This window comes from Geotrypetes seraphini, chromosome 1 (assembly GCF_902459505.1).
Source record: "Geotrypetes seraphini chromosome 1, aGeoSer1.1, whole genome shotgun sequence".
Classification (NCBI taxonomy): domain Eukaryota; kingdom Metazoa; phylum Chordata; class Amphibia; order Gymnophiona; family Dermophiidae; genus Geotrypetes; species Geotrypetes seraphini.
In genome coordinates this window covers 120,940,228-120,955,794 of record NC_047084.1, presented here as the reverse complement: position 1 = coordinate 120,955,794, position 15,567 = coordinate 120,940,228, and the positions used below count along the sequence as shown (strand labels likewise).

Sequence of the window (15,567 nt, the reverse complement as noted above, 5' to 3'; positions counted from 1 at the left end):
TTTGTGTCTGGTTTGTCAGTGCCAATGAGATTGGAGTAATAGTTTTTTCGTTTTTCCTTCAGTTTGATTTTGTATTGCTTGATTTGGATTTTCCATTCTGTTTTGGTGTTATCTTGTTTCTGTTTTTTCCATGCCCTTTCTAGTTGTCTACATTTCCTTTTTAGATGTAGGAGTTCTGTGTCAAACCATTTGTCTGATTGTCTACATATTTTATTTTTTGGTTTTAGTGGTACTAGTTTGTTCAAGGTCTGTTCGCTGATAGACCGCCAGGTATTTATGAATTCACTAGGGTTGCTGGAATCTATTGCAGGATCTACTGCTCTCCAGAATGTGGTGGGATCAATTTTCTGTCTGAACATAGTGCTTGTTTTGGGAGGAGTGGGTTTATTTTTATTATGCTCCCATTTGATGGTGAAGTTGTATTTATAGTGGTCCGACCATAGGGTGGGCTGCCAGGTGCCGTTGGTGATTTTGATATGTTGTGTGTTGAGATTAGGGGATGAGTATGCTGCAATATCGAGTTGATGACCTTTTTCGTGTGTTGGTTCTGGGTTGAGGATCTGGTACGATAGGGTATTGAGGTATGATAGCATTTCTACTACTAAATTAGAGATAGTAACAGAGTTTCTGTACTAAAATTAGATCTAAAGCCATGTTGAAATAGCAAAAGTATTGAGAATTTATCTAAATAACTAGAACATTTACTTCCCTGGCCTGCCTTTTGCATTCCAACTCCATTGTTGCCAACCCCTCCCCTGCAAGGAAGGCCTAAAAATGCTTACGTCACAAAGCAGCGCGCCTAAGCCAGGGTCCTCTTCATAATGCACACACCTGTTCAATAAGTTTCTAACAGAGCATTAAACCCTGTGCTCTCATGCTCCTCCCCGCAAACGCTCCTTGCACAGATTCACCCAACACTTACTATGTCTTCCCCCCGCCCCCCTCATTACTTGCATTTGGGAATCCCTATCTACAACTTCAACTGTTCACTTAGGCCTCTTTTTACGAATGGCCCGCGTTGCTCCTGACGCTCTTTGAGTTCCATTCAGTGCGGCTATCGCAGTTTCGTAAAAGAGGGGGTTAGTTGGATTTCTTTGTATTAAGTCACCTTGATTGTACCTGATGCTCACCTTCTCCTGCTCCAAAGCTGTTGGCACTTCTACCCTCACAGTCTGGTTTTATTTTTTATAACCCGCAGCTCCCAATAAGAAAAACAAACACAACAGTCACAAATGAGACGTATGAGGAAAGGTTAAAAAAATTGCGGATGTACTCACTGGAGGAGCGAAGAGAGAGGGGGGACATGATTGAGACCTTCAAGTATATCACAGGGCATATAGAGGTGAAAGATGATATCTTCAGTCTTACAGGGCCCTCGGTAACCAGAGGGCACTCGCTGAAAATCAGGGGAGGGAAGTTTCAAGGTGATGCTAGGAAGTATTTCTTCACCGAAAGGGTGGTCGATCATTGGAACGAGCTGCCTCAGCAGGTGATTGAGACCAACAGCGTGTTGGATTTCAAGAGGAAATGGGATATTCACGTGGGATCTATAGGGGAGTAGAAGTCAGGGAGGGGTCATTGGTATGGGCAGACTCGATGGGCTGTGGCCCTTTTCTGCCGTCAATTTCTATGTTTCTATGTTTCTAAATATCTTTTCACCTGTTCTCAAAAGGCCTCATATTTCCATCAGGTAAATGCTTCAATAAAGAAATGTATTTTAAGTAATGTCCTAAATGGTGACACATTCTTACCTAATCGGATTATTCCTGAGATACCATTCCACAAAAAGGAGGATTTTCTGGTGGTCACGAACTTTCCCTCATTTCTTTGTCGTGTGTCTAATAACCTGCAGTTGTCTGATCTTAATGGCCAAACATTTAGGGCTCACTTTTACTAAGCTGCGCTAGTGTTTTTCACGCACCCTAACCCCACGCTAGGTGGAAAATACTAATGCCAGCTCTATGGAGGCGTTAGCGTCTAGTGCGCGTGGCAATATAGCGCTCTAAGCGCACGCTAAAAACACTAACGCAGCTTAGTAAAAGGAGCCCTTAGGAACAATGAAAGCTTGTGAATGCACTGTATGAATAGCCAAAGCCCAGACGAAGCTTTAATAGCGAAACGGCAAGAACTGGAAAAGTAAATGATAGAGTCTGGGAGGGAATTTTGAACCAATGATGATATTCATTACCCCAGTAAAAACACCAGTGTTTGGGTGTTTGAGGTTCATCCCCCCCATGTCAGAGTGATATCAATCTGATTGGTTTCATTTGCTGCAGATGCTCCCAGAGGAGCCATTGATTGGCAAACTTTAGCAAGTATGTTAACTCATACTGTAGACTCAATTGTTGTCCTCCAAATATGATAAAAGCGGTGTCAGGTCAAAAGCGCGCCGCCGCGCCACTCTAAATTACTGTTTTTAGGGCTCCGATGGGGGGACATGGGGGGGGAACCCCCCACTTTACTTAATAGACATCGCGCCGCGTTGTGGGGGGTGGGGGGGTTGTAACCCCCACATTTTACTGAAAACTTCACTTTTTCCCTGTTTTTAGGGAAAAAGTTCAGTTTACAGTAAAATGTGGAGGGCTACAACCCCCCAAACCCTCCATAACGCCGGCGCGATGTCTATTAAGTAAACTGGGGGGGGTTCCCCAACAAAAACCCCCGTCGGAGCCCCTATAAACTGTAATTTAGAGCGACGCGGCGGCTCGCGCAGCGTTCAATTGTCGGCACGCGCTTTTGTCTTTCACGCCGTTGTCTATGAACCGATAAAAGCTGCTCCAGTCAACTTCAAGGCTAAATTGTTGATTTGAGTTAACTACTTATTATCCACAGGGATGTTTTAAAAAGTACTAAAGAATGATCCAGTATTGCATCTAATTCTACAGCCATTGCTCGTATTCCTCTGGAAGGTCTGGTGAATGCGGAATTAGTTTAGCATTCTGCATGAGAACCAATCTGGTTTTCGGTCATGGCCTCTTTGTTTGACCATCTGCGTTCATTGGGCAGCTAGATCCATTCTCTTGGATTGCTTGGAATCCATCGGAGTCACGGGAAATGTCTTAAATTTGTTTTGTGGATTCCTGGGTAAAAGATCTTACCAAGTGTTTAAGTTTTTCAAGTTTATTAGGATTTTATGTGCCGCCTATCAAGGTTATCTAAGCGGTTTTTACAGTCAGGTACTCAAGCATGTTCCCTATCTGTCCCGACGGGCTCACAATCTAGCTAACGTACCTGGGGCTAAGGAGGATTAAGTGACTTGCCCAGGGTCACAAGGAGAAGCACGGGGTTTGAACCCACAACCCCAGGGTGCTGAGGCTGTAGCTTCAACCACTCCTCTAAGGATGACTCCTTGTCCTATCGCTGGGAAAATTATTGTGAGGTGCCACAGAGCTCACCCCTGTCCCCCAGTTGGTTTAACATTTATCTTGTTTCCTTGGGAAATTTGCTGCAAAGTTTAAAACTCAAGTTCTATATTTCCATGACAATTGCCATCCTGTTAACTTGCCTATCACCCGAATTCTTACATATTTTAGTGTCTATTTCAAGCCAGATTGAATTCTGGATGACTGCTTTTAAACTGAAATTAAATGCGGAAAACACTAACTTCTCCCAATGATAAGATCAAGGAAACATCAATACAGGTGGATGGTTTGGACTATACTATAGAACAATACATAAAAATATTAGGTGCGACCTTGGATAAACATCTCACATTGGAACAACATAACGATTTATTGTTTAAGAAATGTGTCTCTGTGCTTTGGAAGCTTCGTACCATTAAGAAGTATTTTGATGAAACCTCATTTTGTTTATTGGTACAGTCTTCTATTTTAAGTATTCTTGATTATTGTAACATTATATATTCAGGTGCTTACAAGAAAATGATTTTAAAATACTGCCATTTGCCTCATTTTTGGTTAAAAAAAATGGGAGCATATCACTCCGTTTTATCTGAAACTCCATTGGTTGCCGATTGAATCTAGAATTTTCTTTAAATTTTCTTGTATTTGCTATAAATCAGTTTCTGGTCTGTTACCAGGCTATCTTGCGCCTCATTTTTCCTTGAGTTATGCTAAGAAGATCACACGCGAAGTACATAAAATCCTGTCATTATAAGAGGTTCCTTGAGAGAACCCTCTCATTTCAAGCCACCAAACTGAATTCATGGCTTGGAAAAATTATTCTAGAGGTCTCCTCTTACTTTGCTTTTAGAAAATTATTAAAAAACACAACTTTTTGATAGGTTGGTATCTTAATGTATTGCTATTTTTTAACAAGTCTATTTCGATCTATCTGGTGTATTTTTATCTGTACTATATGTATCAACTTGTTGGTTAGGTTAGTTTTTAACTGCTTTCTTTCTTAAACTCTTAACTAGTTTAGACTCAGCTGACATTTTATTTGGATTACATGCATTATTTTTTTTTTTTTTTTTGCTTCTTAGAAGGTATTTTATCAGCACTCTACTTCTAATGTATTTCACTGGCATTATATTGTAATATGCATTCTGATTATTGTTAAATTTTATTATTCCAATCTGCTGCTTTTCATCTGTATTTTATGTACTTGCCCAGTTGTTATGAACCACCTAAAACTCTTTTGGTATGGCGGTATCTACTAGAATAAAACACTAAGTGTGCATGCGCACTCTTACCTGTATGTCCGTGGCAGGTAAGAGTACACATGCGCACTTAGGGTTCTATTCTAACGACCGGCAGCAGGTAACACACCGCGACTCTCCCCCCACCCCCACCCCCACCCCCTCCCCAGGCACTGACCCTACCCGGCACATCTGAAACCCCCGTTGACCCTCCCAGCTGAACCTCCCACCGTGAGACGAACACAAACCTCCTGGCTCCAGCAGCGTCCGAGGCACAGTAAACACGCTGCTTCGCGGCCTTCTACTGGCCTGATTTCCTCTGCCGCGTTCCTAATGACATCATCAGAGACGCAGCAGAGGAAATTAGGGCAGTAGAAGGACGCGAAGCAGCGTGTTTACTGAGCCTTGGATGCTGCTGGAGCTGGGAGGTTTGTCGGCCGTCTAGCGGTGGGAGGGTCGGCTGGGAGGGTCAATGGTAGATTCGGGTGTGCCGGGTAGGGTTGGCGCCGGGGGGGGGGTTTTAAATGGAAACATGCTGCTCAGGGGGATGGGAGGCAGGCAGGCTGGTATCGGGGGTGGGGGGTTAAATGGAAACATGCAGCTCTGGGGGGATGGGAGGCAGGCTGGCTGGTATCGGGGGGGGGGGACAAAGTCTGGAAGATAGTTATGGGGACATAGAAAGGGGCACTGAGGGCACTAAGCAGGACAGAGGCACTGGGGGCACTATGGAAATGGAAAGGAGGCACTGGGGGCACTAAAGACATGGGAAGGAGGCACTGGGGGCATTATGGAAACAGGAAGGAGGTACTGGGAGCACTAAGGATGTAGGAAGGAGGCACTAAGGACATTGGAAGGGGTACTAAGGACATAGGAAGAGACAAAGACAGAAAAAATGACAGACAGTTAGGCCCTGATTCTCCAAAGTGCATCCCGATTTTAGGCGTCCTACAGCTGTCTAATCAGCCAATCAGGATGCACGTTTTTTTTAAAAAAATGCTCCCCAGGCAAGCCTGAAGGCACCTCCGGGAGCCTAGGGAGACCCGCAAGATGCCTAAGCTCGTCTAAGGGCCTTAGGCGGGCCTTAGGCTGAACCTAGGCGGCCCTACGCGTCTCCCTAGTAGAGGAGAAGCTTAAAATGTAGGCCAGCAAAATGCTGGCCTACATTGTAAGTAGACGCGGCCGCTATACTTATCTCGGCAAGGGATCTCTCTGCCGCTATAAGTATAGCGGGCCGCAGCCCCCTGACCAGGAGGGTGCCCAAACCCTCTGCCCGAAGACGCCCCCCCCCCCCCGACACTACCGACGGCCCCCCCGACACTACCGACCGCCCCCCCCGACATTACCGATCCCCCCCAATCAGGCCTTAGGCATAGCGGGTCCTCCCATCCCCACTTAATCTAAGGCCTGATTGGCCAAACAGACCTTAGACTTAGTGGAGATGGGCGGACCCGCTATGCCTAAAGCCTGATTGGTCCAGGCTTCTAGAGCCTGGGCCAATCAGGCCTTAGGCTTCGGCGGGATGGGCCGGGAAGGGGCGGGCCCGCTTCATTTCGACGAGGCGTGCCTGCCGGCTCAAGACGTGCAAGACCCATCTAAGAACAGGTTTGGTGGAGTGGAGGTTTGGGGGATGTTAGCGCCGGGGGAGGTGCGTCTTCGGGCAGGAGGGATTGGACACCCTCCTGCCAGCGAAAGATATTGTCGGGGGGGGGAAGATCGGTAATGTTGGGGGGGGGCGGTCGGTAGTGTCGGGGATGCGGTCGGTAGTGGGGGGGGTGCGTCTTCGGGCAGAGGGTTTGGGCACCCTCCTGGTCAGGGGGCCGCGGCCCGCTATACTTATAGCGGCAGAGAGATCCCTTGCGATAAGTGTAGCGGGCCATGTCTAATCTAACCCGTTTCTCTAACCCGCGTCTGTAACATGGACGCCAGTTACAGAATCGGGGTTTAGTTTAGGCCGATTCTGAATAGGACGCCTCTTCCGGGCGTCCTATTCAGAATCAGGGCCTAGGTGTCTTGCGGGCCTCGCCTTCAATATAGGTGGCCTGCCTGGGGAGCATTTTTTTTTAAAAACGTGCATCCCGATTGGCTGATTAGACAGCTGTAGGACGCCTACAGCTGCCTAAAATCGGGACGCACTTTTAGAGAATCAGGCCCTTAGCGTCCAAGGAGAGAGAGAGAAAAAAAATAGACAGACAGACATCTACTCTAGCACCCGTTAATGTAATGGGCTTAAACTCTAGTATAAGAATAAATTATTCTTATTATTAATATATAAGGCCAAATATTTAGTAAAATATTCTGGTAAAGTACCATAAATTTCTTTGTGAACTATCTGAAGAATTTTAAACTGTCCACGAAGATGTACTGGAAACCAGTGAAGTTTCTTTAAAGTTGGAGCGATATGTTCATAGCAGGATTTCCCCAAGAAAATCCGTGCTACAATCATAGCTGAGAGTCCTAAATCAATATTTGATAGCGCCATAGATTATAAGACTTGTCTAAAATCCCAGCTGGTCATAACATTTCGCAGTTGGGTTTTTAGTTAATACTTGTTAACCACATTGAACTTCACGGTGTATCGCAGTATACAAATAAAATGTTATGTTATTCAAGTTTCTTTAAAATTTCTTATACCACCCAATCAACCTTCTAGGCGGTGTACAAAATCATTTATTAAAAAACAAAACAAAACATTTGTTAGTTAAAATACCATTTAAGAAAACAAAACATCGTCAGGAATAATCCCAACTTTCAGAGATGTATCAAAACACAGACAAACAGGAAGAAAAGGAAAAAAAGAAAGGGCTGGAACCACAATAAGCAAAACGATAGGGATGAGATTGATGGTAAAATACTTCTAGGTTTTAGGTCGCCCTTAAAAGGACAGTTAGGTTTTAAAGGCATCGAGAAAAAGAAACGTTTTTACCTTCATCTTAAAGTCTGTAAGAGAAGGAGCCCACGAATTAAGCAGTGGGCTAATAACATTGGCTGAACTGATTGAAGGGTGGGTAGGTGGGTTGGGGGGTGGAAAGGGAGGAGGAGAAGGGAGGTTGGGGATGAATTAGGTAGTTGTTGGGGAAAAATAGGAATTTGATTGGTGGAAAGTTGCTGGAATGAGATTGGCTGGTTATTGGCGGGATTGAGATTCTGTGAGGAATAGTCAGGGAATTCAGGGAAGGAGAGGGTGGTTAGAGTCGTGGTGAGAGGGTAGGAAAGGAAAGGGCAGGGAGTGAGAATAGTATTATTTTGCCCACCCGCCCTGTCCCGATGGGGGGTTCGAGTGTATTGGTAGTACTAGGCTTTGAGGCATGGGGGGGGGTGTAGTGTGTCTCTAGTTCATTTGTGTTAGGGGAGATGCATGCGCGGGGGAGGGGGTTGTTGCAGCTTTGGCGAAAAGGGTTTGAGTTATAGGTGGTCAATGATTTGTTTATGTATTTGTTACAGGGATTGAGGGAAGGGCAGATACTTGTGTGTGACACCACCACAGGTATTGGTGAGGCCAGGCGGCACCGCAGGTCTCATGGGGGAGGGGGGGCAAGGGTTGAATTATTGGTATGAAAACACACAGTATGAATTGGGGGGGGGGGGGCTGTCAGCTAGGTCGTTACCAACTAGCTGACAGGGGTTTGGGTTTGTGGTGATCGATTGGGGGAAAGTTGCATTTGTTTACATTCATGGTAATGTTATTTGCATTGCTGTTAATAAAGCTGCGGCCAGAATTTATTATCCATAGCAAGTTCATTTGAGTATGAGCGATGAAAGTAGTGTGAATGCCAGTGTTATTGGTTTTTCACGTAGGTAAAGTGGGATACTATTCCAAAGTGAGGGGGCGCAAACAGAAAAAATTGAGGACCTCATTGTGTTTATGTTTCAGTGATGGGATAGAGAGAAGGTTTTGAGCTGTAGATCGTAGGGTCTTAGTTGGATGAGAAGTTTATTAATAAATTCTGGCTGGTTATTTTCTCTGGTTTTTAATGTTAACAGAAGAACCAGTGAGCTTTGTATAAAAGAGGGGTAATGTGGTCATATTTTTTGTGCTAAATATAATTTTTACTGAGTGTTCTGAACTATCTGGAGTCTTCGTATTTCCTTTTTTGTTATGCCTTTGTAGAGAACGTTGCACTAGTCGAGGCATGAGATTACGAGGGACTGGATCAAAATGTTCAGAGAAGCGGACTCGTAATAATTTAGATATGGATCTTATCATGAAAACACCACTGGACCACTGTGCTAATGTGAAGATGATAATTACATTTACTATCAAATGTAGCTCCCAGTAATTTTAGTGAAGATACAACATTGATATGTTGAGTTTTGAGTTTGTAGGGAAAGTCCATCTTTGATAGGGAAGATCATTAATTTGGACTTGTGTGAGTCTAGCCAAGAAAAACGTGAACTAATTTTTTATGTGTATTCTACTAAGAGTATAAAATCTATGATTCTTGTTTTCCTGTGCTCTTGATATCACAGTTTCAAGCAGTCTAAATCATTCTATTAAGAGAAAAAATCATTTTAGTAGAAGAAAGCAGCTGTTATGGATGGAAAGGCTTATGTTTTCTTCAGCAGTTAACAAAAAAAGGGAGTTTTTGCACAGTTTTGAAAAACTCTGTAGGCTCAGAGATACTAATGACAGATGGGCTTCAGCTGATGTCTGATTGGTCTGCATATTTACACACTAACACGAGATCTGCCTGGGTTTATCAGCGAGATCGCGGAAGTGCTCTTGGAATATATAAACTATTATATCAGAATTATAGATGAAATATGGACTGGTGTGAAAAGGGGAGATACGATGGTCTTCCTAATCCACTAGTCTCCCTTAGACGAAGGTTATGCATGTAGAAAACCAGATGGAGTCATTCCAGCATGTGTTGGTACTGCCATGAAGCAGTGGGAGGCCTTTCACATATGATTTATGAGTGCAATAACCCCTCTGGGGAGAGATTTGGGCCTGTATTCAAGGTATATTCTGGATTAGACAGGCTATTCTAATTTTCCAGTCACTTGCATTCTTCTCATAGTAGGAGGATCTTTAGTGAAATTTCTTGGATTCCTGAATGGCTTTAGCACTACAAATCATGTTGACTAAGTAGAAGAAATGTTAGATAAACCTTTGAGTGCTGTATTTAGTATGACTTACATATAAATACAAACTTGAGGCTGCAGAAGAGTCAGAGACCTTGAAGTACTCAGTAATCCTGGATCGGTTTCCATCTTCAGAGTCGATGCAGCAGAAGATGATATTTTTGTGATGATCAATGTAATCTCAACAGCTGACTTATGATTGCCACCATGGATTTAAACTTAGTACCAAAATCTGTGACATTGATGTGATACTTTTTTGTATGGGTTTATGCTGTCCTATCAGCTATGTACATCACGTGTAGTTACACACCTGCCACCCAACCGGCCGTGAACAGCTCCTGGCCAATTAACTGAGACAGACGGCTCTCTCTGTCAAATATTATCAGTTGGCAGCTAAACCTTAACAAGCTATATTGCGTTATAGCCTCTAATATTAAGCGCTGACTGGATAAGTTCAGTAGCCAAATTGGGCCACTATAACTTAACTGGCTACATTTCAACCAGCCAAAAGTCAACAGGAATCACCCTCCATGGAATATCCACAGTGAGCGCCAACGGCGAGACTTAGCCAGCCTGCCTCTTGCGGTCTGAATATCAGCTGCTTTAACTACGTGGAAGACACACTCCTAAGTGCACAGAAAAGTGGACTTTACATGCATACGCGCAGTCCATACTCTTCTATAAGGCAGCGCATAGGTGCTTTAGTGTGTAACTGTGACAGACATAAGATTTGCATTACTGAGACAGAACAAAGGTCCATCAAGCCCAGTATCCTATTTTGAACAGTGGCTAACCCAGGTCCCAAGTACCTAGGAATAAGCAGCGGATTTCCCTATGTCCATTTTAATAAAGGCTTATAGACTTTTATTTTAGGAAATTATACAAACCTTTTTAAACCCTGCTAAGCTAACTGCTTTCACCACATTCTCTAGGAATGAATTCCACAGTTTAATTGGCGGTTGAGTAAAGAAATATTTTATCCGGTTTGTTTTAAATCTACTACATAGTAGCTTCATCGCATGCCCCCTGGTCCTAGTATTTTTGGGAGGTCATGGGAAGGTCTCTGATTTACATGTGCACCTTCTGCACAGCACATGGAACACTTCAGTGCAGCCACTTAAGCCTTTCATTGCCCTGGCATAAGTGATCATGCCAACATCAACATGCTAGTATTCTATAATGCCATTGTAGAGCTGGCATTCAGCATGTGGCATTGTTATGCCAGTTATTGAATTCCACCCTATTGGTTTTGCGCTTTTTTTAATAAATAAACTATTTGAACTTAAAAAAAGAAAAAGGAAAATTTCCCATGGAACGTATATACAGACACTTAGGCTCCTTTTACAAAGACGCACTAGTCGCTCTCGCCTCCTCTTGTCAGGAGGTTGTTTTTGGGGTAGCGTGCGCTAATCCGGTGCGTGCACTAAAAACGCTAGCGCACCTTTGTAAAAGGAGCCCTTAGAAACATAGAAATATGATGGGAGATGAAGGCCAAATGGCCCATCCAGTCTACTCATGTAATAATTTCTCGGTGCTTTTTGGGCCTGATTTACGTACGTCATTCAAAGTAGAATCGCACCTAAACCAACTTTGGCACCAGTAGATCAGGTCAGGGTTTTCCACACCCAAACTCTGCCCTAACCAAGCCACTAGGCACCAGTGTAGACGCCTGTGTCCAACTCATTCACTTTTTTGAATGGCGCGTTCAATCAGAGCCGATTTCAGTAGGGCTCCGTTTACAGAATCAGGGTCTTTGGGCACATGGTTGATAAGGTGTGCGTGGAGAGTCTAAGCCTCCACTCAGTTTCAGGAAATTTGTGCAAATACATGTTTAAGCTTTTCTAATACAGACATTTCTGCACAGAGACGTTTCCTTTAAATGCAGATAGTTTTATAGGTTAGTTTCATGGATGTCTCTGTTCTAAACATTTACCCCTATTATTTTGTCGATTTTTATTGGACTGAAGCTCTATTGAGCAGGGATTGTCTCTTAGTAGTTAAAATGGGTGACAGGTCAAAAACGCGCAAGACAATCGCGCGCAGACAAAATAGCGCAGACAAATAAGCGCAAAGACAATTGCGCGCAAGACAATTCAGCGCAGCGACAACTCAGCGCAAGACAATTCAGCGCAGCGACAACTCCGCGCAAGACAATTGAGCGCAAGACAACTCAGCGCAAGACAACTCAGCGCAAGACAACTGAGCGCGCCACTAGAGGCCGCTTGACCATCGGAGGACACGCGCACGTACAGCACGTGAACACGTTAAAATGAGGTTCTGGGTAGGTCAATTTCTAGACATAAAACCAGTGTCCTCCTGCTTAGCCTAATTTGCTAAGGAAATTCACCAAAAGCACCAATTTAGCCAGGTTAACAAAAGATATACGGGAACATGGTTAATAAATGCCAATAAATAAAATTAAGAGAATGGTCTAATGTCCAGTGAGGAGAGAAGGACTTGAGAGGCAGATGGGGGCATCTAGAGAGAGGGGGGAGAGCCGAGACTGCCTGGATTGAGCAGAATTCATAAACACAGATTCACATCCTGACGCAGAGACCCCCAAACGAATCGAGAGTGGAAGAAAGAGGTCCCTAAACACCTGAATAGCCCTCGGGTCATAAGTGCAAGCAGAGAAATGACCACCGGCAAGCTCAGAAGCCCTCACCTCTGTGTGGAGAGTGGGTGTGCTCGTTGTGGGCATCCTCACTTCGCCCCAGTGTGACCAGCAGCAGGACTCCAGTTCGTATGTAGCTGCAGGCAGAGCTCTCCATCTTCCTGCCAAAGTAATCACAGCTGCCTGTGCCTCTCTCTGGGTGCTCTGAGCTTCTCCAGCTCTCTGAGCTCTACGTGACCCTGTGGGTGTGCCAGAGAGAAGAGGCGAGTATATCGCACAGTAAGTGACTCACACAAGGTTTACCTTTTATAGATATGGAAGGCAAAGTCCCAGCAGCGGTAGCTGAAGGGCAGACAAGTCTCAGTCCAAGTGCAGCCTGCCCACCAAGAAACTAGCAAGCAGGGAGAAAGGCTGGACATGCCAGTCCGAGTCTTAACGCACCTCTCAGAGTATGAGAGAGAGTCACAGCGTGGGCAGGTGCGCATAGAGAGGGTAGGAGAAAGTCTCTAACTCCCTCCATGAGCAACTCAGTTCACAGAGTCATAGGAATCATCTGACCAGAAATGGCAGACCAATGCTTCTACCATGGCCCCCAAATTCAAACCCATATCGCCATTACACTTACGACTACTATTTATTTATTTCATTTTCCCCACAAAACTCAGAACGGGTTACAAGTTAACATACATAAAATACAGTTTACAGGTTACATTTGCCAGTTAAAGTGCAAGATTTTTCAATAAAAGTTTTTATCCTAACAAGGATCTAGTTACAATATACATTTCTTTGTTACTACTTATCATTTCTATAGCACTGCTAGACGCTGTATATTAAAACATTGAAGAGACAGTCCCTGCTCAGTAGAGCTTACAGTCTAATCAACACACAAGATCCTTCCTCACCTTCATAGCCTGGGCCTGAACCTCTGGCTCCCTGGTGCAGAAATGTAGGTAGAAGCATGGCCGGGATACATAGTACTGGGCTGGGCGAGCAGTGAGGAGAGCGGGGAACTTCTGGCATATTCTGAAAATGAACAAAGGACACAATAAACATCTCAAACTACAATGAAATAAATGAGAAGAAAATATCCAGCAAAATGTGTCAGATAAGAAACAAACTGGGCAAAAGTGTGCATTTAACAAAAGACAGTCCCAGAATTCAAACAATAACAACCAGACTCGGTGAAACCATGGTTTAAATAAAACTTGTGTTACTTGGGATCCGGGTGGTTCCGGGTCCGTAGAGGGATCTGGGAGCTTGAATTCGGGTGAGGATCTGGGCCTCTGCCAGATCCAGAAGCTATGTGGGCCCGTTTTGGGTCTTGGTGTGGCTGCTTTGGGCCTATGGAGGAGGACTGCCGTGACGTAGAATGTGCCGTGGCAGGGCCACTGTTTTTTTTGTGCGGCCCTGTGTTTGTTTGAGCCACTTCGAGCCCACGGTTGGGGGTTTCCTTGCAGCTGCTCATTGCTGTGGGTGGAGGCAGAGTTCTCATTCAGGCAGGGAGGCCTGGCGTGTGCCACTCGGGCATGATAGAAACATAGAAAAAAGCGGCAGAAAAGGGCTATAGCCCACCAAGTCTGCCCATTCCAAGTATCCCCTCCCCTGAATTTACTCCCTTAAAGATCCCATGTGAGTATCCCATTTTCTCTTAAAATCAGTCACGCTGCTGGCCTTTATCACCTGGAGTGGGAGTCTGTTCCAATGATCCACCACTCTTTCGGTGAAGAAGTACTTCCTGGAGTCGCCATGAAACTTCCCTCCCCTGACTTTCAGCGGATGCCCTCTGGTGGTTGAGGGTCCTATGAGCCAGAAGATATCATCTTCTGACTCGATGCGTCCCGTGATGTACTTATATGTTTCAATCATATCTCCTCGTTCTCTTCTTTCATCAAGTGAGTACAGCCGCAATTTTTTTAGTCTTTCTTCATACGTGAGATCCTTGAGCCCCAAGATGACGTTGTGTAATCCGCACATGTGCGGTGGGTCAGGAGTTGGCCTGAAGAAACAGGTGTACTGAGAGTTTGGAGGAGAAATGCTCCGGGGCCTATTTTTGCAGTGGGTCAGGTCGCCGAGAAGCGTGTTGGACCCTGGTGAGTTCCCCGTGATATTGTGGGCCGGATCGGGGGTGGTGTGCTGCGGGCATGCGATGTCATCCTGTTGGCGCAGGGATGACATCACTGTTCCGGTGTATGCGCGGTGGACTGTTCTGGTCGGCTGCTCGTGCCGGTTGTTTTATTTTACAAAAAGTTTAGCAGCTCTGCTGCTGAAGAGAGGAAGAGTGCTGTAACAGTGTGGAGAGGCTTTTTGATTGAAGGTTGTGCACGCAGGAAGTTGGCATCAGGTTGCCTTGGTAACATGACCGACCAGCTCGAGATCAGAGAGCTGCTGCTGCAGCAACAGAAGAAAATAAAGAAATTAAAAGACTTCAAAAAGTTTTATAGAAAAAGGAAATCTTGTTTCTTTCCTTTTTGAAAGTCTGATTTATGTCGTTTGATGTTTTCTTGCAGTTTTGGGTGGTTTTCTGTTGCTGATCTCCGCACAGGACCTGTGCCCAGATTCTGTCAGTTTTGCTAGTTGGGAGGGTGCCTTTGGTCTGGATAGAGGTGATTTGAGTTCTGTGCCTTGTGAGGAGGTTATTGAATTTTGAATAGGACTTGGAGAGTTTGGTTGAAGTTTCAAGTTTCAAGTTCAAGTTTCAAGTTTAATTACATTTGATGAATCGCTTATTACAATATCTAAGCGATGTACAGTTTAAAAACCAACAGATTGTGGTAATACATATAGTTTAAATAGGCTAGACAATAGACAGACAATTTGGACAGACATGAATGAGTAGGAAGGAGGGGGAAAGTTACAATTACGATATTTGTTAAAATTTACATAAAAAGGAAAACACATTAGGTAAAAATGGGGTGAAGTAAGGTAGAAATTTTATTAATTAATAGAAGATTGCGAAAATTAAGAATATATCTATCATAAATCAAATTCGTCTTGAAATAAATATGTTTTTAAAATTTTTTTTTAAAAAATAAGGTCTTTTTCGTTTTTAATAAAATTTGGAAGGGAGTTCCACAATAAAGGGGCCACCACGGAGAACATATCATTTCGTCTTGTACCGATAATTCTCAACGAGGGGATTGAAAGCAAGTTTGACGAGGATGATCTTAGAGAGCGAGAAGCGTTGTATGGGACAATCATTTTTTATATAAATTGGGGTTCGTTAAAGATTAATGTTTTATAAACCAGAAATATAACTTTGAAAGTGATTCGA

The 15,567-nt window shown here is 44.2% G+C and overlaps 1 protein-coding gene across 9 annotated transcripts in view; it reads right to left on the bottom strand.

The window, feature by feature from the left end:
* CA9 (carbonic anhydrase 9) overlaps window positions 1-12,592 on the bottom strand; it is a 174,631-nt gene extending 162,039 nt beyond the window's left edge. For 3 of the 9 annotated variants that reach the window (XM_033937268.1, XM_033937313.1, XM_033937360.1), the window contains exon 1: window positions 12,348-12,591. In XM_033937268.1, coding sequence (XP_033793159.1) covers window positions 12,348-12,453 — 106 coding nt within the window. In that variant the 5' untranslated portion in view covers window positions 12,454-12,591. Of the gene's footprint in view, window positions 1-12,347 lie in introns of all 9 variants that reach the window. The other 6 variants (XM_033937295.1, XM_033937304.1, XM_033937324.1 and 3 more) reach the window with 4 other exon arrangements.
* Window positions 12,593-15,567: the final 2,975 nt, after the last annotated feature.